Source organism: Fukomys damarensis, unplaced genomic scaffold (genome assembly GCF_012274545.1).
Source record: "Fukomys damarensis isolate Sample0158 unplaced genomic scaffold, DMR_v1.0_HiC HiC_scaffold_34, whole genome shotgun sequence".
NCBI lineage: Eukaryota > Metazoa > Chordata > Mammalia > Rodentia > Bathyergidae > Fukomys > Fukomys damarensis.
In genome coordinates, this window is record NW_022900946.1 from 12490670 (window position 1) to 12513731 (window position 23062).

Below are 23062 nucleotides of genomic sequence, written 5' to 3' on the forward strand. Positions count from 1 at the left end.
TTTCCTTTTTTTTTTTTGGTACCAGGGAGCGAACTCAGGACCTTGGATATCCCAGGTACCACTTCCACCTGAAGACGGTTTACAAAGCTCAAGCCTTTCTGTTTTTCAGCTTTCCAAATATAAAATTACAACACAGAATAAACTTTTCAAGATACAGGCACACACCCATGTGTGTGTACAGAGGCAAACTAAGGTTTCCTCAAACTCTACATCTCATGACTTTATACCTTTAAGGCTGAAAGGCCTCCACACTTAATGGATTTCTCACATTCCTGGAGACCCATCAATTACGAACTCTGAGAATTTTACTTTGTCACCAATACCAGCCACCCATGGCAGCTCTGACAATGACTGATGGGCCAATAAAACAGCGGGCAGAATCCCATGGCAGATTATGGAAATGGCCTCATTTCAGTGAAACAAGTATTCATGGCACAGGCCTGTAGGGGGTGAGCTCCATGGGGGGCAAAGAGTGTAGTGAAGGAGAATTTGCAGGGTGACCCAAAAGAAGTCACTCAACCCATGGAGTCACGCAGCTTCCCCTGCGCCATGAGGACAAGGACCAGCTCAAGAGTCACAGAAAGGAGGAGAGATAATGGAAATCAAGGTACCTACAAGCAGAGGCTGCCGGTAGCTCCAAGGGTTAGCTGTCACCCCTGCAAGGCTTCCCAGACACCCTCACAGATGCTGCCCTTGCCTTCCAGATGCTCAAATGGGGGGCCTGTCTCCTCACCAGAATCCAGACCCTTTGAGAACAACAGCATCTTGCTCTCTGATGACCTGTCACAGTTGATGTGGGATCCTTGGTATCACTGATGCTGAATCAGAGTTTTAAACATACAAGCGTGCCCAAAGACATTCCAATGAAATGGAGAAATTCTTTTTATATCTGCTTATTTTTTTTTCCTCATCGCAAGTGGTTAGTAGCTCCCTAAAGGCAAAAGTCACAAGAAGTCAAGTGCCACACTGTGTTCAGCACTTTGTACCTCATGACACGTCACATCCATGCTGCAGGGTGGGCAGTGTTCTGTTCCTCCACTGTCTCCCTCTCCACAGAGCAATGCTCCTTTTCTCAGGAGAATGTCGCCCTCACTATACTGTGAGGTCGGTGAGGATGAGCCCAGACTCAAGGCTGGCTCACCACTGGCTTTGCAGAGGTTAGCACAGGCCTGGCTTAGATCAGGCCCTTACCTACCAGCTTGCAGATGAGAAACGGAAGCACAATACACTGTGAAGGAAAATAAATGGTTGTTCCTGCTCGGAAAGACAAAAGTCAAAGAATAACCATCACAGTTATGTTACAAAGAGACTCTGGTGTCTCTGCTTTTTGTTTTCAACTGTATCAGACTTTCTCAGAAGCCCTGGCTTTGCAGGAGGAATGTTCTCCGGGAAAGAGAGAGCAAGAATAAAGGCAAATGCTTCTATGGCTTCAACTAACACGCAACATGTAAGCCAATACTGGCTGGAAAGGCCCAGAGAGCAAATGGCTGCCTCAGCCCACAGGTGTGATCGGAAGGACCAGGCGGGAATTAAAGGGACTTGGGTCTGTTTTAGAGCTGGTCCCCAAATCTGGAATGTTACTTGCTGAGACAGCTGCAGCCACAGCTCCCATTTCTGCACATCCCTCTACCATTTCATCTTTCTCTACTTAAGGAACTCTTGTCTCTCTGCATAGCAATACACAAGGCAAAGCACAAACAAGCCTTGGGTAAGAGAATGCTTAGGGCCCAAGGGTGAGGAAAGAGGAGGAAAAGAAGAGTTGGGAAAACCAAAGCCTGAGGTCCAAAAACATAACCATCCTCCAAACCGCCTGTAGCCTCCTCATGCAGCCTACTGAGCTGCTGTGATTCATTATTAATAGGAAAAAAAAATCATGGATTTTTCCCTGCATCACATACATACATAGGCTCAGCTCAACTAAACCTTTAAAAACAATTGCTCAGGCTACTTGATTTTGCAGGGCAGGGACAATAAAGAACTCACTCTAGAGGAAAAAGGCTTTGTGAAAACAAAGGAGACCTAATTAGTTCTCTATGCAAATAGAATACTGTCCAAAGCAAGTTTCCTGGTGGTTAAATTCAAAGGTGGAAATGAATCTTACTGTACTTACACTACAGGTAATTTTTAAGGGAAAGAACTATGGACTCAGAAAATAAGCTGATGTATTATTTCACTCCAATTTAGCAGATATAACATTTGCTGAAGAAAAACTAGGCAGGCAGTTTTTAAAGTCTAAGATATCTTTATAAAACTTCAGTTGGATGTTAACACAGAGCTCCAATTTGGAGAATAACATCAAATATTTCCAAAAGTATAAGCTAGAAATTTATTGATTAAACAGACATTTTAATTATGTTGTATGGAAATGACAGAAAATCTTTCTCTGTGTTACAAGAGGAAAAGTGAGAAAAACTGAGCAATACAAAGGAAAGGCCTAAGTTTTGTTTTGTTTTCCACTGTATTCGCTACTGCTCCTTGGTTTTATCTCTGGCCAGTGCCGGCTGGAGACCAAGCATCAGCAGCCCCCAACCTAGGAAATACTCATCCATGAAGACTTAGAAACTTTCACTGGAAAGACTCTGGACATCGATGCTACTTTTGTTCTGAAAACTGGACAAATGCTGCCACTCCTTGTTTTAGCATATGCAGAACACACCTTGCCCCCTCTGAGGACACAGGAGTACCAGCACTTTTTAAATAGCATGTATTCAATCTGGTCAATAAACAGCATTTCTTGCTAAAGTCCCAGGCATGGCTGCAGGTTCAGCCTCTGCCCACCATCTCAGTGATGCAGTGGCTGTCCTTGAGGGCAAGACCTTGACCACAATGGACCTTTCCCTTCACAATGAAGGCAACCGTCCCAGCTGTTTCTAGGATTGTCAAAGAGCTAGACTCTACCCTCACTCAGGAGCAGAACTTCTGCAAATTGGCCAGAAATCACTAAGAATAGATGTTACCAAACGAGATGCCGCTCTGTCTGTTTCCTCATCCATAAAATGAGAATAATATGAAATTCTCACCTAACAGAGCTGCTTCCAGAGATGAGCTATTTTATATAACACAGAAATCAGTAAGAGGAAGCTGTAGCTTATAATTATTATTAATTTTTAGTCACAGTATATTCATTCCTTTATATCAGTGTTCCCCACAGCTCAACATCCTTGACTTTTTTGCAGTTTTCATTATTGTTTATTTGGTATTTTTCCTTAGGCTGACTCATTTCCTTTTTGCTTTAAATTTATTTTAAAAGAGAACTGTACATCACCATGGTAAGTGGGAACATAGAATTATGTCATAACTAGAAGGCAATTGTAAAAATAAATATAATGAACACAAAACAATGTAAACTGAAGCCTGTTGGTGGCCAAAGGCGATGATTCTCAGGTTCTGTGTTTCTTTCCAAAAAGGAAAAGATCAGATGGTTTGAGGCTAAGTCCTCTCCTCCAGGTAATGTGCTGGAGAGGAAGGGTCCTCTCCCTGCAGGTCTGTCCACCACTGGAGTTCCACTTCCGCTGATGTGGTTCTAAGCAGCACTGCCCTGCAGAGCCTTCTGCACTGGTAGAGGTGGGGCAGTTCTTACCGTCCAACATTGCTACCACCAGCACATGCAGCTATTAAGCCCCTGGAATGTGGCTGGTGTGACCTAAGAACTAAATCTTTCATCTTATTCTATTTTAATTCATTTAAATTTAAATGCCTGCATATGGCTAGTGGCCGTAATGCTGGGCAGCACAGTTCTCCAGAGAAGGCTCCACATCTGGACTCTTCAAACAAATTTCTGCTCCTTTTGGAGCTATGCCCTTGGTGTCTCTATAAGGAGACTTTTTGAAATTGGACAATGATTTGACATGGAGATGTAAATAAGGACTATCTACTATGTGTATCTTTTATTATTGCTGAGCTAAAATTCTAGGTGAAGATTTCTTCTAAAGCTCCTTTTCAGGAACTAACATCTCTTGTCATCAACAATGGAATTATCAAAAAACAATCACATTTCTATTTTCACAATTGGCTGCAAGGAAGCACTTAAGAAATTCACAAGTCAATGAAAACCACATTTTATTGCACGATAAATATGGTTTCCACATTTTCTTCTCAATGTCTTTGTTTTATGATGGACTTATTCTTTTCTATACATTTCTTTAGAATTTGTTTGTTTGGTTTTTGTTGCTGTTGTTGTTTTTGTATTTTTGGTACTGGGGATTGAACTCAGGTCCTTGTACTTGCAAAGCAGGCACCGGAACCACTGAGCTAAATCCCCAGCCCTAAATCCTGTGGAATTTGATAGAACGGATTTTTTAAAAAATCCTTTAAAAATGGTACCAATATTTAAGTGAGTCACCTTCTATACAAAACCTCCCTAAAATGCTTCTAAAACAGGACTCAGACTGTGCTACTGAGGAACCAACAAGAAACACTACTGGCCAAAAAGAGAATAATGCACGCATGTGGTGCGACTTTATTCACTCCAGGGTGGGGAGAGACACAGGAGACCTGTGGCGATGCAGAAGTTGCTCCAGGTGATGTGGCTGCTGACATCTAGGCCACATCCCGGGTAACCCGGCTGGGGAGAGACCGGAAGCCTCTGGAAGCCATGAAGGGTAGGAAACAGTGGCTTTAACTCCATTATGGCCGCAGAGAAAACTCTCTGGCAGGCAACAGTGTATTTTGCTGTGTCCGTCTCACATCAGAGCTGACTTTCAGAAACTAAAAATTGCTGAATTGCTTCATGAGGTCAAAGAGGAGGTCAAAATCAAAAGGCCAAGGAAACCTCCTCCAGGGTTACCACATTTTAATTTTGCTCTAAAACAAAGTTGCCTGTTTCACTTTTTTCATCCTCTAGGCAGCCTCCCAGCCTTTTGAGGACCACAAAGCAGAACTGAAGGGCATTTAATAACAGATTTTTGTTTGGATCGCTTTATTTTGTGTTTGTTTGTTTGGTTGGCTTTAGATGAAAAGAGAAAGATTCTATCTGGGAATCTGGCATATCTAATTCTCTTTTAAAACCACAGTTGAGAGCATCATGAACACTCAGGTTCTCCTAACACTTATTAAAGTGCTCTTGATGCCCAGCCAATATGTCAAGTAAAATAACTTGCATACATCAGACTAATTCAACTGTCCGTAAGATCTTAAGTCGAACGCAGACATCATCCTTGCATCTAAGACCAAACAGGGTGATCACCTGGAAATGCTGGAAAGAATGACTATCTACCATGCACTACACATTGTTGATTTCACTGCTGTTGTGTAAGACATGTGTTGCAGTTTTATAAGATATGTATTATTCACATTGAAATCAAGGTTCCTATTTTCAGGGTCAGTGTCTTTTTTTGCCATCCCACACTCTAGGAAGAATGTCTTCAAGCTGAGACTTCTACAGTGGGTCACCCCTCACTGAGAAAAATGGCAAGAAAACCTAGGCTTCTCACAAGGTTCATGTGGGTCAAAACTAAACTTAATGAAAACTACTATGATTCAAAGGACAGTGGAAGCAGCAAGTAGCTCAGAGTTCATGCTGACATGAGCAATTCTAGAACAAGAGGAAACAAGGTTGGCAATCAGACTCCACGGTAAAAAAGAGAAAGGTCAGCGGGGAAGTAGGCAGGGTTGAAAGAAGAATCAGAAACTGAGAGAAGAAAAACTGGAATCCTTGCTGCAAAGTCACTTCCAAAGAAGACAAAGGTTACATAGGCCTAGACACTCAAGTCCCGACTGGGGGTGTCCACCTCCACCACGAGGAAGCAGAGAAGACACGTGCAGCTTTAAACTGTCAAGGGTATCCACTGCCCTTTCTTTTGAAAGAGCGTCCTCATAGTCCTTTGGAACATACCCTCCCGTAACTCAGACACGTGGTCAAGTGAAGTCAGCACCAGTGATGGTCACATGAACCAAATGGGCCAGCCACAGAAGTCTACTGCCCAACCTCAGGGTTCACGAATGGGTTTGCCATCCCTCACAAGACAGACTTGCGAGGTGTGGCCCAAGAGATCACTCAAACACTCTCGCTAGGTCTGAGAGGCTAGCACCACTGCAAACTGTCAACCTCCAAACCGCCCACCAAGGATGCCGAGCAACAGAAAGAAGAGATGGCAGCAAGTTCGTGACCACAGGGCCAGCATGTAGAGGTGTGACCTCCCCTAGACTCTTATCTGCAACACAAGCCAACAAATCTCCACTTCTGCTCAAGTAGTCTGTGCTGTGGCCACACCGAGAGAGTAGGCTGGCACAAGGCAATCCCATCTATTTCCTGTTCCTCCTGTCAGACTGAAGGCCACACACTCCTCCCCTGAGGAAGGTGGGCAGTTAAAATGTTGGAGTTTGGAAGGCCGCAGCCCTCCTACCTCCTCCCAGGTACAGGGTCCCACCATCAAGAGTAGAGCAGCATGGCTTCCAAATGGGTGCCTTCCATCCAGCTGCGAGGTATGCCTGAAAACCGGGCGCTTACCTGATACACGTGGAATGCGTTTGCCGCTTTGCCTCGGAGAAACACTGACGGGATCCAGACATTGATCAGTGCCCGGTTTGATCTGACCAAAAGAAAAAGATTAAAATTAGTCATTTTTACTGACAAATAAAATAAAACAAAACACAGGGCAGGAAAGAATTTTCTCCTGCAAGAAGCATTCTGCATGAGCAATTTATACAACCTGCACGACATTTAAGAGAAAAAACTAAAGGACAAGTTGAAGTTTACCCAAGACAGCCCCAAAACAATTTTTAAGGGATTCAGTTATATATTATTACCTGCAGTGTATACTCTAAAATGAGAAAGAACTGCCTTTTAGTTGTTATCTGCGGAGTGACCTTGGCCTATAATGTATGAGAAGCTCAGTTCCCACTTCTGATGTAAGAATAATGATGGGGAGCTATGGGAAGCCATGCACAGCAACGCCCAGTTTCTGAAGCACCCCAGGAAGCCACACTGTTTCTTCACTGCAGTGACTTCAGATCCAGACCTCATTTTCAAAGGCAGCAGCACTATGACAGAGCTCAGGAGACTATTGGCATTTGGGGAGGGAAAGACAATAGGAACTAGGTTGGAAACCCAGGACAAGAGCTGCAAATACCCCCTCTCTTTGGACTTTTCCAAAAGTACTGTGTAGTGGGTCTAATAAAGCAATATTTAAATTCAAATATAAGGGTTGGGGATGTAGCTCAGCGACGGAGCATTTCTCTAGCATATATGAGGCCCTGGGTTTAATACCCAGCACCAAAACAAACAAACAAAAAAAACCCAAGAACAAATCAAAAAACTAATAAACAAAAAGTAAAATCATTTACTGAACGCCTACAATGCATGCACGACTCAATGTTTTCACCTGTATTAGCTCATTTAATTCCTCATATGGTCTACTTAAGGTATATACAATGGCTCCCTGGGTTATGTGGCAGTTTCATCTTATAGGATGATTCAAAATTTAACTTGTAACTCACCAGGTACACACACAGCACACACAAACCACCAACAACAACACTAGTACTATCACCACCACATTTACAACTCCTAGATCTCAGTCACACAGAGCTAAAAATGTGGCCACTGCTGAACCTCTGAGGAGTGTCATAATAGCTCTCTAACAGTGCTGCACATCTTAGGAAATCCGGTTCTCTTCCTGGAGCTGTCCTGGGCTTGGAACACCACTGCTGATGTCAACGATGGAAGATTCCATGACTTACTGTTCTCTAAACTTCTACAGTAATAAGTATTTTACTTTCATAAGGAAAATAACCCTTCATGTTAAAGTTCCTCCTGAAATTGTTTCTCCTAAGCTCTAAACTGAGGTGGCAACCTCCTTTGGGGGGCAAAATAAGCTCCACTTATGTGTCCGGGGCTCAAAGCACATGCTGCAATTCCGAGCCACCAAACTGGTTTGCACATCTACTGGTAATGACATTGCACTGTAAAGGTTCCCAAAACAGTACTAGTGTCTACAGCAGTGACAGTGAATCCTTCAGAGCTTCAGTGATAACAAACACCCACACAGGTACACCACCACAGGTTCACCACCACAGGTCTACAGCACTCCCCTTTTGCTTCTCCATCACTTAGGAGGGGTGCGGAATAGTGACGATGATTTTCAGTCCTTTCTTAAATTGGTGAGAGCCAGATGAGCACCCGAGGACACAGTGGAGTGATCCCAGACTTCTTTCAGGACATTTACTACACAGTGCATTAGAATGACTTCTTTCATGACCATCTGCCCTTACATGTCAATTACTTTGTTCATTCTTTTGTTCACTCATTCATTCATTACGCAAGGAATCTATTCAGTGCCTACCATGTACCAGCCATAGTTTGAGGTACCAGAGACAGAGAAGTAAGGAAAGGCAGACACAGTCCCTTCTTCAGGAGCATGCAGTGTAACAAGGGAGAGAGACAAATCTCCATATGACACACTTTACTATGCTCAAAGATGCTTAGTATGACTTCAATTTTTAAAAATATACTGAGTCATGTTTTGTGTCTCACATACAGTCTATCCTGGAGAATGATGTGGGCACTCAGGCGGACTGTTACTGAAGTCTTAACTAGAAAGTCCCCCAACAGTCCATGTGTTGGAGACTCATCCCAGCATGGCACTACTGGGCTGCGGCGAGAACTTTTAAGAGGTGGGGCCTTGAGGCAGGTTTTAGGTCACTGGGGGATGTGCTCAACGGGGACTGTGAGACCACTGTCTCTTCCAAACTGTGTCCCCCAGATGCCACAAGGTGGGCAGCTTGCTCTACTGCCACAGGCTCCTCCTCGTGACATGCTGCCTCACCACAGCCCTAAAAGCAACAGGACCAACCAACCATGGACTAAGAGCCAAGATAAACATTTTTCTCCCTCCCTCAACCCTACTACATAGCCCAGACTGGCCCCAAATTTGTGATCCTCCTACCTCAATCTCCCAAGTGTTAGTATCACAGGCATGCACCACCAACCTTGTATGATTTTTTTTCTTTATAAGCAGACTATCTGGTATTTTGTTATAGTAACAGAAACCTGACTAACACAAGCATGTATTCTGCAGTAATTTGTGGAGTGCTCTATAAGCATCTGTTGTATCCGAATAGTTTACAGTGTTGTTCAATTGTATTTCTTACTGATTTTCTGTCTAGGTCTAGTAAAAGTTGGTGACTAAAATCTACAACTATTATTAAAGAACTGTCAATTTCTGCCTTCATTTCTGTCAATTATCACATCGTATGTTTTAAAGCTCTGATAAGGGCATATATACTTAAATTACAAAAATTATTACATTACTATTGCTTTAAGTGTCACCTAGGGATACTAGATCCAAGGAAAGTGAATGCCAAGCAGGAATGCTGTCAGACCAGGCTTCCCTGGGAAGCAATGCTTGGCCCAGGCTCTGAGGAGAGTCTGCTGCATTGAGAGGAGGCTGAGTCTGGGAAGAGTGCTTTAGGCAGGAAAACCAACATCTGGGAAGAGTACACCATCTACATCAAAATTACACGAGTGTGAATCCCAGCTCAAATCCATCATCTGTGAGACAAGACCTACCTTGAAGGCTGTGGTGGGCACTGCGAGAGTTAGAATAGGAACTGGTGTGGAAGAAATGCTGTGTGTGAGTTCAAGAACAATGCAGGGAGGTTGCAGTTCAGGGGGGGGAAGAGGAAGGACTGGAGATGAAGCCCAAGATCCATGAGGGCCTTCACTGTATGATCCACGATGGACCCTGGTATTCGTCTTGAGAGAGGGCAATGGTACCAGTGTGTCCCTCTGGCTTTAGCATAGATGAGCAAACCAATGAGAAGAAGTTCCAGACCTCTGGAGAGAGAGGAGGTGGCATGGGCCAGGCAAAGGCTACTATAGGGCAGGGACTGTGGCCTATTCTTCTCTTCCATCAAGGACCTAACAAAATGCTTGACCACAGCAGATAGCTGGGAAATTTAGGTTAATAATGAGCCTCTTCTGCCTCACAAGTGACTCATCTCTGGGATTACTCTCCGCAGCTCCCACCTTACTTCCCAACTTCTCCCACCAGTGTTCTGCAGAGGTTGCCATTCTAACAACCTCTACATGCTACAGTCCTGGTGTCCACAGCCCCTTGAAGGAAAACCCTCCTGTGACTTACATGCTTCACTTCTTAGCCCCCTCCTCACCCTCACACCTCGCAGTCTTCCATCCCACCTACCGGACAGCCCCCCAACACTGAGAAGCCTCTTGATGCCTTCCTTTGTATTTTTCATAATCTCTCTCACGCTGTCACCACAGCCCTGCAAGGTTGGTATCAGGACCACCTTACCCTTACGAATGTGGAAATTATGTTCCACAGAGGTTAAGTGATAGGCACAAGGTCTACTGGTTTGAGTTCAGTGACAGATTTCAAAGCAGGTCGACATGGCTCTGAGAGAATGTTCTTCTAATGTTTTGCCCTGTTTTCCCTAGAAGCAACTGTTCTTGAGTGACTCCTTCTCATCAAGAAGCAGGACTTTATTTTTTTATTTATTTTATTTTTTGAGGCAAGGTTGCTTGCTAGGTTTCCCAGGCTAGCATCAAACTCCTGGGTTTAAGGGATGGGAGGCTGACCCTTCTTTTACTCTTACTGAATCAGAGGAAGGAGGTTCTCTGTTTGGCCTGTCACCCAGGACCCACCCCACTTTACCAGTCAGGAGGATTACTTCTCCAAAAGCCGGGGTAACTTGAACAGAAAGTGTCTGAAGACTTACATCTCCTTAGTCATCAGCAGAGGCACCAAGAAGAGTCAAGACCAGTGAAACTCAGAGTGATGCCCTGGTGCTTCCCCTAACCAGGGGCCGTGACTTCAAACACCTGCACGAGCTACACAGACAGTGAACCAGGTGATGTGGACCTGAGAGAGACCACCGGGGACAGTGAAGACTGTAGGAACCTGCAGAGCACACGTCCTGTGTGAAGGGGCAGCTGCCTCTCAATTCTACCTTATAGGGACGAGAGTCTGTCAAAGAGAAACTCTAGAATTTAAAATTTTATACGATAACTTTTAAATGCCAGTCAAGGCCAAAAGGCTTTTAAATATCCAAAGGGAATATAAAACAGGTCAGCAGGCTAAGGACTCAGGAGAATGGCTCCACACTTCTATAATAACAAAATCAACCTTGTGCAGACCTCATGGTAATTTCTGTTTCCTCCTAGGAACTTCTGGGACATATGCCAACAGCAGAGTGCTACTTCCAAAAGACCCCTCACAACAATATGCCATGGACTTACATTTCAAAATCTGACAAACTCTGGTCTTCAGACGTCTGACTCAAATCTCCGGGCACCTACCATCAGGAGAGGGGGAGGAAGAGAGAAAATGCATAATGGTTACAATGGTTTGTATAATCGTGGAAGATTTTTACCTCTCAATGGTCCCTTATAATTTCCCATTCAGAATGAGGTGAAAAAACAGTTACTGGAAAATAATAAGAGATTTTGTGGAGGGAAGGTTAGTTACAATGGTACAGTAATAAAAATATGCCACCATGAGTGATATGAATTGTTTTTACAGAAAAAGACAGCTAATCCTATTGAGATAATCACAGACATGTAAAAACATGTAATTTGAATCTCTAAAGGACTAATCAGAATCTAAGATCAGATGTGCAATGGAAAAATAGCCATTGTCACCATGATGAACGTCACACTCACACAGGCCCAATACACCAACAATGAGGCCACGGTCGACTCCAAAATGGCTCGCTCACCTCCAGAACATATGAGCAACTTAGGCCAAATGTGGCTTCTGCCGATTCAGAAGGGCCACAAGAGAACATTACTGTATGACAGAAACTGAACTGTGTGGTAGGATGGCTGTCCACAGTGCTGCTTGAGGGCCCTGACCACACTCTGTGGAAATGAATGTGAGCACCAGCAGGCAGCCAATGGAATGCGTGAGCTCAAGTAAGGAGCTACCTTCCCAGTCTTGGCTCCTCCCCACCCCAAAGGGTGATTAATTCTCAGGGCTGGCTCAAGGATTTGTAATTAGTACATAGAGAAGATTACAAAATATTCACTTCTGGTAGATGCTCAATAAGTGGTGATAATATTCTAATATTCAGGGAATGAGCTTGCTTTTTTGATCTGATTGAAACTAAATTGGTTAGGATTTTAAGAATGTGGATCAAGACCAAGAGCACAATGTGGAACAAAGAAGGTTATGAAGTAATGAGGGAAAAAGAGAGAATGTTAATTTCACATCTTTTAACTATCAGGACTTTGAGATTATTCACAATCTTCATCAGTCTTCCTAAACCCCTAAGAGCAAATGTTAAACCTCCCAGTCCACAGATGATGAAACTGAGCCTCAGGAGGGTGATTCAGAACTTGCCCATGACTACATATATAGGAAGTGGATATGAATGTGAGTCCAGCCAACTTCTAAGTTTTCCCTGTTATAAATCCCTCAAAAGAAAGAATAATCCAGGGAAAAGATGAAAGAGAGGGTAAGTTTTAAAGAAATTCTGCCTGGGGACAGTTAAAGAAACAGGGTTCTGGCTTTGGGGGGAGGAAAACAGCGGTGACGGAACCTCATCCCGAAGTCTTCCTGACTGTGTGGCACTAAGTAAATCTCTTCTCCGTAAGATATGTATACTAGCATCCTCAATTATAAAATGGGTGTAATGGTGACACAGGGTTGTCATAAGGATAAAATGAGTTATTGCCTGTAGAGGACACAGAGCAATGGCTGGCAATATGGAAAACTTCTGTAACTGTGTATCCTGATAGTAAGTTGACAGCTACCGAAAAATGAAAGCACGGTGTCGACACCACACACAGGATCTGTATGGCTGGCGCAAGGGCACCTTTCACCTTGTGTGCAGCAGCCAGAGCTAGAATAACTCAGGCTAAGACCGCCATAGATGTCTGCAGCGAAACTATTCAACTAGGCTTTGGGAAGCAAACTTTTTCTATGAAGGTGCTATTGAGGGATTCCTTCAAACCCAAGGAAGAGAAACCTACTTCTCTCCCTGCTAGACAGAGCTCGAGTTTTCTAGGACCTCACAGGTCACTGGGAGTCACTCCGCTGCTACTGACCATCACTTTCCTATGCAAGCCGGAAAGAAAGATGGTGTATGAGGAAGCCAGGGGACTGCATGCACCAAGATCCCTAAAAACATCCATATCTGTTGATCTAAGAACCTGCTGTCAAAATTGATATAGAAGAAACAATAAAAAAGCCAACCAACATTTATGTTGAAGATCCTCTCTATTTCTAAGGCTTAGAAAACTAAGATATTACAATCTAAAGTTCTATCTACAGAGAAATGGGTCAAGAAATTACAGCATATTCGCAAGATGATTTCTATGTAAAAAATTTATAAGAACACATAAAAGTTTTATGTATTTTTATGTAAAAAACTTACAGATTTAAAAAATGTAATTCATGCGTATGTATGGGTACACACACGTTTCTGAGTCAACAGGTCTAAAAGTTAAATTCTGAAAAAACAAGTAATAAACAGTAACAGTGATTATCACTGATAATAGATTAGGAATGAGACTGGAGGAAAAGAGACTCATTTTTCACTTGCTATCTTTTCATAAGATAAGAAAGAGATATCGTCTGAATTTTTTTTACAAAAACTGTAAACATGCTCTTAAAGAACAAGGTGACTTTCTCTGTGCTTTTATGAAAAGATCACCAAGCTAGAACACAAGTGAAGCAAAGGCAGGAAGCACATACAGATCTTACACACTACCTAGGCTCCAAATGCAGAGAAGCACGAATATCCCACTGTATTTGTTAACTTCAACATCAAAAAGCTGTAGAAATTAAATTCAAGACACCAGTAAAAGGGTAGCCAGTGTGTGCAGAGTACGGCTGGGCCTGGGCCGCTGATGCACAGTGCTGGAAATGAGGTTATTTGAGAAGACTTTTTTTTTATGACAGTTGAGTTTTTGAAATAATGGACTACCAATTAAAATTTTAAATAAGAATGGAATGACTCCCCCAAAAGTGTTTTTGACAAATGTTTAACACCATGGATAAAAAGCTCTACTCTTTGTTTAATAAAAAGCAGCAAGAGACAACAATGTCTAGTGTGGGTCTAGTAATTTACAATCTTTGCATGTGACTATGGTTAGAATAAAATACAACAAGAAGATGACGGTGAGCTACCTTTAGGACAAAAGTCAGATGAGTGTGCCTCAACTGAGTACTCACAACTTCTTGGCACTTTCTACAATAAAGACCTAACTAAGTAGGATACAGATTCTGTATCAATCCAAGTGTGTAGCATATTATTATATAAGATAAAGTAAAATGTCTCTCTACAACCCCTTCCTAGCTCACGATGCACAAAACCAGATGGGAGAGATTCTGCCTTCAAACTCACTGATACATGAGGGATGAAAAAGGATGAAGCTAGAGCTCTGATACCACGTCACACAACCCCCATTCTTCCCCAGCTGGGCCTCCAGCAGGAGCCAGGGACTCACTCCTGTTCTCTGAGTCTCCCCTCAGCACCTGAGACTAGGGCAGGTTCTTCTGGTATGAAGCACAGGTATCAGGCTGCAGGAGGGACTTAAAGACTGTCAGTTACCAGATCTGCTGTATGCACAGTTGCCAGCTCCTTTAAATGCAGTCTTACTTCCTACAGGAAGTAAATGGGGCTTGTCCTCAGGGAGCCTCATCCATAAGAGTCTCTGAGAATACACATCCCACAGGAAGCAGCAAAGGGCAGCCAGAAGGAGCCAAGGAAATGACAAGATGGTTTTTGAAGGACAAGCATCACTTCCCAATTGTAAGGAACAAAGAGTTTCATCAAAATAAATCGAATTCAAGTACCACAAATTTTCCTGACAGATAAGTTTCCTCTCAGGGATCCTGGTTTTCCAGAACAATTTGGACAGTGAATTAAAGCGCCTGGGAGTTGTTAAGTTCTGTTGACTTAGAGGGTTTTCTTCAAATTCTGTGGCATTATTCATATCAGCAAATCAGGAGATATTTATGTAAGCACTGGGAGGCTGCTTGGAAAAAGCCTAAGACCTTGTAAGGCTGTGAGGAACATGTCTGGTAACCAGGCCAGACTCCACAGCAACGGCTGGATGACAACAGAAGGCTGGGTTTTATGAAACATCTTAGAACTTGGTCTTTTCCTGTTGTCTACCCAGAGTGCTACTAGATATCCCTGGGGTTCATAGCAAATATCCAGAAAGCTGATTCTACTTCATACAATGGCGATACAGAAGTATGGATAGAGATTATTTTGTAAGAAAAATCAACTTCCTATTGATATAACCACAAACACCCTCTGTGACATTCTGAAGCCTGAGGAATCTTGGAGAACTCAGCTCTGGGGCATGACCTCTGCTTTCACCCCTCCATGGGGGACACAATGGAGTGACTACCAACATATCATCTCCATTCACTTTTCACTGATCCTGCAAAGAAAGCAGCTCCCCATCTGCCTGTGGTCTACGCAGTCACGGGGCAGTATCAGGATGCAAGGAAAGCAAAGACCATTACTGGAGAAACAAGGCAGCCAAGATTCCTGGGTTCTCCTGGAGCAAGCACCCACAGTGCTGTGTGCACAGACGAGACCTGCTCCCAGCCAAATGCATCAGCAGTGAAGTGTTTGCAATTTCTGCTGACTCAGATTTCCTGGGGGCTGGGAGCAGGGACAGCCTCTCTGAGGTAATCCAGCCCCTACTCAACGCCAGCATCAACATGGAACTGCGTCCTTCACTCTGTCAAGACTCAAGCTCAGGAAGGTACTAAACTTTCTGAGAAAAGGAACAACAGTTCATGGGGTGCTGAATAAATGTTTACTTAAGTTAAAAGGAGACACAGAGACAGAAAAAGAGGAGAGGAGGAAGAGGAAGCAAAGGAGGAGGAGAAAGAAGAGGAGGGAGAAGAAACAGAAGGAGGAAGAGGGAGAAAAGTAAAAGGAGAAAGAAGGAGGGAACTTGTTGAGAAAGAAGGAGGGACTCGTTGAAGTCATGAAAAAAGCACATCTCTCATGAGTAGAAATCAGGCAGGGGCAGCAAAGGTGGACCGGGACCTCCCTTCTTGGAGGTGCCCTCACCTGTATTTCTGAGGGCTGTGTAAAGAAGACACTTCAACCAGGAATCATCAAAGACTTCCTGCTTTACAAAGCGCTTTCACTTAATACCCGTCCCACAAGTACCTTCCCAAGAGCCCACAGGCAGAGGTGTCCTCCCTACTCACAGGGAGGACTAGAGAGTCAATGTGAACAAGCAGACAGAAAGGAGAGACAGGAGCCCAATCCAAACTTCCCTTCCCACTCAGGAGCTCAGCAAGCACTCAACTTGCTCCAGGACAGTCAGAGCGCGTGGGATATTCTGGTCAATAATCCCCTCACATGTTAGAAGATAGCACAGAGTGGCGCACGAATGAGAGCACCATCTTGATGGCACCTCTGAGGAGACCCAGGTCACCATAGCCCAGGCTCACAGCACATGAAAAAGAACCACTCAGCCAAGTCCAGTCAACCCATAAAATCATTTGAATTAAGAGAATGCTTATGGTTTTTAAGCCATTAAACTTTGCAGTGGTTTGCCATACACCATGCTGGCTTCCACTGCACCATTCCTATTCTATGCACTGAAAACCAGAAAATCATGGAAACCAAGCTCATTTCCAAGAGCCTCAGCCGGCAGAGCACCTCTGACAGGGCAGAATACCTCTGAGAGGACTCAGCACTCCTGATGCACACAGACAGCAACTGGCCTGAGACCCTTCATCTTTCTTAGAACCCTTCTGTTGTCACTGCAGGATGATTTTTGGTAAGTTTCAGGCATGAAGGCCAATCCCAGGTTGGCTGGCTCTCTCCCTAGAAAGGCCCAGGTCCTCTTCTATCCCTGGGCACAGTCAGCCTCCAGACTGAGCCAAGTGCACCAACATTCAGGGACAAAGAGACATTTTGAGTTCTGATCCTGGATTTTCTGACAGAGAATCTGACAGATCACTAGGTAGCAACAAAACTTGGTTTCTTCTTTACCTACTGCATGCCAATCAGTCTGGCTGTCCTCTTAGAAAACATCAACACAGGTGGAACGGGGGAGTAACTAATAGATGTTGAACAACCTACTACATGCCAAGAACTTTATAGTTTCACACTGGATCTGCAAATAAACTGAAAAATACTCAAAACAAGTTACTGTTCCCTCCTCCTAGTACCTCCCATCTCCCCAGTCTCTTGGTAAGGAGAGCTCTTTCATTCTTCAACACTCAGCTACGGTAAGAATTCCTAGGAGGCACCTTCCCTGACCACCAGAACTAAACATATTCTCTGCTGCCACCACTGCCACTCACAATGCTCAGTTTGTAGTCACTACACACTGGTTATCTGTGGATTGGTTCCCACTGCACACGCTCAGAAAGCAGCTTCCACACCTCCGTGTTTATCACATCTACGCATTGGCACTACACTCAGCAACCTGCTGTAGCACTTGGCACACTGTACGTCCTAGGACAGATTAAATGAATGAGTCACGATATAAGCTATATTTCTATGCTGAAATGTCAATCGAATTTAAATTGCTTTGTAGCGAATTCAAAATATTAATGCATGGTAAGGATAAGCGAGTTTGGCGACAAAAAGAACCGAAGAAAAGAATTTTCTCTCTACTAATTATAAGGCTCTCAGATTCACTGCTCCAAAGAAAAGGCAAGAAGGGAGACACAAGGGCAGATCTTTGTCCCACACAATGGCACCCATAATCTGTTTGCCAGAGCCATCTTCTCACTCATCCCTGTTTTCAAAGACCATTCCTTTAAACACTTAGCTCCTACTTTTTGCTGCCACAAATGACAACTATTCTCCTTTCCACCAACAGTCCTGCTTTCTTATCACATTTAAAAAATAAGGAACAAAGTATAACGTGACACAGCTCTGCCTTCCCGCCGGGGTGGCCAGTCAGAGATGAGCAGGCTCGGGGTGCTAATCGGCTCGGGAGGCAGCTGGCCTGGGTCTGGGCCACCTTCAGGGATCTGTGCTTGTCTGTTAACTTGTTTTTTTGTTTGTTTGTTTGAAAAACATATAATTAGAAGCATAAGATTCACATGGTTTTAAAAATAGTCAAGGTTAAGGACTCTGCTGGGAGTAAATAAATGGAAAAGTAGAGCCTTAAAGAGTTGGGTTTTGTTTATCTTTTGGTTGCTTTTTGGTAGTGAACAAGGTCTTGTGTATGCAAGGCAAGCACTCTACCACTCAGCCTCATCCTTAGCCCTTTTTGTTTTCTATTTTGAGGCAAGGTCTTGTTACGTCACTAAGCTGCTCAGGTTGGCCTCAAACATGTGATCCTCCTGCCTCAGCCTCCCAAGTAGTTGGGATTACAGTGTGCACCAACATACCCAGCTAGGAATCTGGTAAGCCCAGACTAACATCCTTGCTCAGACTAACATACTTATATGAAGTATTCATTTCTGATGTGTGTTTTCTCGAAAAGACCATGAAGGTCTCAAGGGCAGTATTTTCTGAGCCCAAAATGGTTCTCAGGCACATATGATTGTGTAGGGAATGTTCCCACTGGACGGGCAGAGGAGCGATGCCCATATGGACAGATGTCAGGTGGATGAACAGATGTTTGGAAGAGAGAAGAGCGAGTACAGACAGAGCATTAGGAAATTATCTAATTTATTACAAATGGACATCTAGTTTCTTTCCAAGTAATTACAATATGAAGACAACATATGTTCAAAGCCAAGGACATTCACTGCAGTACCACAATATGGTAATAAAGGCCTGAAACAAGTAATGAGATGGTCATATAAAATATGGCCCAGTCAGACTCAGATTGTACAGCAAATAAAAGAACACCCTGCGTCTCCTCTGCTAACAAGGATGGTCTCCAAGACGTAAGGTCAAAAGCTAAAAGAAATCCACAAAACAGCAAGTCAGGCGAGCCAGTGTTTTCATGAAGAAGTCAGGAGAAGCATGTGCCCGTGGCTGGACTGGACACATATGGCTATGGGCACTAACTATTCCTAGAAAACTTGGAAGAAAGGATGGTGAGGGGAATGACTAGAAGGGAGAGAGACTTTTTTGCTGTAAAACTTCATAGTTTATAAATTCTCAACCATGTACATACAAGTTGTTAAGCTTTCAAATAATAATGTAAAAAGAATGCAACTTTAAATAAGGAGAAAAGGGCTGGGGATTTAGCTCAGTGGTTCTGCTGCCTGCCTCGCAAGCACAAGGACCTGAGTTCAATCCCCGGTACTAAATAAATAAATAAACAAAATAAGGAGAAAAAAATTATCATGTCCATGATGAAGAAAACCAGAACAATGAGCAGTCACCTCCGGGAAAGGCCTGGGGAACATCAGGAAGGGGCACAGAGGGGCATTATGGGAGGAAGTAAAGTTCTACAGGCATCCTGAAGTGTATCAGAAGACATGCATATTGATGTGGGCACTTTATTTTGAAAGGACTCCAAAAAAGATTAAATGGAGGCTGTACGGTGGAATGGAGAGATTAATGATGGATGGAGAAATGAATATAGATGATAGAGGGAGAGAAGGAGGGATGATAAAGCGAATATAGTAAAATGTCAATGGTATGGTAGACTCCAAGTGGTGAACATGTCAGTATTCTTTGAAAAATTCTTTACTATAACTCTTGAAATTTTCAAATAAACTATTGGAAAAATAAGTTTTGCTCAGTCATGCTACACCAAGTGAATTATGTTTCTAGTTTCTGTTTAGAAAATTATATAATAGCAGTCACATACAGAGGCTACCACAGCATGTAGTTTAGAAAGGTGAAAGTATTATAGAAGCTGTCAGATGGTTAACAATAAGACTTTCAAGCTTTTCTCGGTTCTGAGGTACTGTGGTGCGAATAAGCTCTTTAATCATGATAACTTATTGCTACTTCTTTCCTTACGATAAGTAAGTACCCTGTCACGACACTTCTCTGCATTTCACTTTTTCGCCATTAAATGGAACACCTGAAGCTGAGGCTCTGGTGGGGGACAGCAGCACTGACGCTTCTCACAGATGGACAGAGCCCAAGGGGTCCCACAGGCCCTGCACCATCAAGGTGCTCTGGAAACCCAGCTGAGGGCATGGTGCTTTAAGTGCTCCGCAGCCTTACCTCTGAGGGAGACGCTGCCTGCTTCTTCCCACAAGTGCGCACACTTTCCTATCACTTGCACATTTATTTCAAAACTGTATCCTAAGTTCTGCATAGGAGTCGCACACTGTGTAATGGCCGGTAGTGAACATAAGAAAGGAAGTTCTAGGGCTCACAGAGCTCTGGTGGGTTATGAACCCACCAGAAGACCTAGCCTTACACAACCGACAAACACAATCACACAGCTGTGTTTTTGAAAATACAGGGACACAAAAGCTTTCTAAGAGGGGCATCAGGGAAGGTGGCTTTGGGGAAGGTGGCTGGTTTGTCTTTGGTGTCACAAGGGAAAGATTCTGGAGAGATTTAGGTAAGGAGGAGATGGCTCCAGCTCTCATTTCCAGCAGCTACGTGGCTGCAGAGTGCAGAAAGGATGGACACACAGGAAGGAGGAGAACAGCCTGGAGGCTGCTGCACAGGCTTCACACACACACACACACACACACACACACACCTCAAGGGTGTGCACGAGAGAGTGTGCTAACACCTCTGCCCTTGCTCCTCTGACCAACAGACTGTTAAGACTCACCTATAAGAAATGTACTGGGTGGACACCAAGGCCTTTGTGGCATCTGGCATAAGATAATACTGCATGGCAACAAGTAGCTTTCCATCCTAACAGAAAGGTGTGGAAGGCCAAGTACCAACCTCAGCAGGATGGTTACTTCCGGGAAAGAGAATGGAATCAAACATGGCGGGCAAAGACATTTTTAACTTAATGTCTGGAGATTTCATTGATAATAGTTTTGTATATTACTTGCACTACAAAAAAATCATTTAAGTAATAGTAACTGTAGTGAGTTGTGTTATAATTTGTATCTAGATTTACCCCCAAAGCCTCATGTGGTCAAAAGTGGGCTTTTTGGAGGTGGCTGGATCTAGAGTGTGTGATGCTGGGATTAAGGATGTGACGCTGGGACTGATTCATGATGCCATGCTAGGATTAATTAGAGATGCTAGTGTTAGTATAGTTTAGCGTCCCTTTCATAAGTGAACCTCTACAACTGCTATACATGCTCCATCCCCTTAGAAGCTGGTGGCTCCTGCAACAGGATGATTTTGGAAGTGTGTCAAAGCAGCAAGAGGGCAGTCTCATAGCCACACCCTGCTGTTTCCAACAGGCCAAGTGGCAGCAGGCAGTCGTTTCCTTGTTCTGAGCTTGCATCTCTTCTCAGAGAGGACAGGAGAAAGGGGTTGACTCTGGCTGGCTACTGCTTGGCAGGCATGTCCACCCTTAAGGAATCATTCTATTCAAAGATCTCACCCAACAGTGGACTCAGAAAAATGTAAGCCATATGCTGGCCAGGCAACTACAGGGACCCATCAAAGATTGCTCAGTGAATTAAGCAGATTCAGTGAGAGGAACCCTTGGGGTTTGTGTCAGTCACACTGGGCAGAGACTTGCTCTTTCTCTTAATAATGAGCAACCAGGATCATTGCAACCACTACTGGCTCTGTGAGGGAAGCAGGACGGGAGCAAGAAAGGACAGTAAGAAGAGAACCATGTGAAATGGACCAGGGTGCCAGCACATCACATTCCTTGGGCTCAATACGAAACTGAAGCTCACTGAATCTAGATCTTCCAGTTACCTATGGTCACAAAATCTTTGCAGTGCCAAAGCTAGATTGGACTGGACTCCTTTTCTTTCACAGCAAGCACTGTAACTGATGCAGAAACTGGATCCAAATGCCCTGTCCAGTGCCCACATTTTATTTTAGTCTCTAAGTTTTCCTATCAAGGCCAAGACTTGAAAATGAAAATTCACAGGCAATTCATGAATCTCTGCTTCCAAGGAGAGACTATAAATTCCTTAAGGACACAGACCATGTCAGTCTTGTCTTTGATCCCTAGTTCAAAGCAAAATGGCTATCAAGGTGGGAAATTAATAAACTCAGCACAGGTGGACTATATCAGATCAGTAAAGCTTTCCTGACCTGTGCGCCCTAGATAAGCTTTGACATTCTGAACAGCACCATTCCCACTACCCACCCTCACCACCACTGTCTAGTGAGTGCTCAGCACGTATCACCTAACTGAAGCCTCCTAACTCCCCGGTAGGCAGGTCCCATCTGTGGACCCAAAGAGCTACTCAGAGGAACTCTTCTCTCTCCTCCCTCAGGCTCTTCCATCCAACACAGATGCTTTCACAATAGGGTAAGAGTGATGTGTAATAAATATCTGGGTAGAATCTCCAAGAGGCCATGCATACTCGGACAAGCTCTCTTGCCCCTCTGTTACAGCCTGGGCCAGGATACAGGGATGATGACAACATGGAGCAGAGCCCCTGGTGACCCATGAAGGGCCCAGCACATCATCATCAGTTGACGATGTCACTGATGAACATGTCTAGAGGACAGGGAAAGCTCTTGTCGCGATCCGGATTGCCTTGGGCAACTCGGTCTGCGACTACAGAGGCCTGAACTGGCGATGCGCGAGCAAAGAGGCACACACTTGATACACAAGGAGTTTACTTTAGTTACTCATCTCTGGATCTCTACCCCACTCTCTCTACCCTGCTCTCTCTCCACGCCCGGAAGGGGTGGCAACATATATACCATAATGCAACCAATCAGCATACAGAGAACAGATTATTATCTTATAAGGATACATCAAACACCCACGGGAACATATCATGTGATCTACAGGAAAACTAAACCTAATACAAAATGGCTTCATAGGCTATATCATAAAATGGCGGAGGGGCGGATCTATGGTTCTCCACAATTCCTCCTTTCCTTTTTAAAAAAAGCAGCAATGAAGGCAACGGCAAATGGAGTCAACGTTACATGCCCACAACATGCTCTTGTTCTTGCGTGAGAATCAGGAAGGTGCCAAAGGGGCCCTGTCTTAGGCAGCCGAATCACCATAACTCCTTACACGTCATCAGCAGAAGGGCTTATGTCCCTTGTGCCTGTCTTAGGTTGGTAGGTGTGGCCTCGATTCCTTACCCGTCTCTGGGTCCCCCAAGGGCGGAAAACATGAACGTGAGCT

General features: G+C 43.9%; 1 protein-coding gene across 1 annotated transcript in view; it reads right to left on the reverse strand.

The window, feature by feature from the left end:
* Snx29 (sorting nexin 29) overlaps positions 1-23062 on the reverse strand; it is a 457962-nt gene that overhangs the window by 123709 nt on the left and 311191 nt on the right. The window contains exons 17-18 of the mRNA XM_033758742.1: positions 11198-11253; positions 6449-6530 (exon numbers count right to left, since the gene is read on the reverse strand). Coding sequence (XP_033614633.1) covers positions 6449-6530; positions 11198-11253 — 138 coding nt within the window. The remainder of the gene's footprint in view (positions 1-6448; positions 6531-11197; positions 11254-23062) is intronic.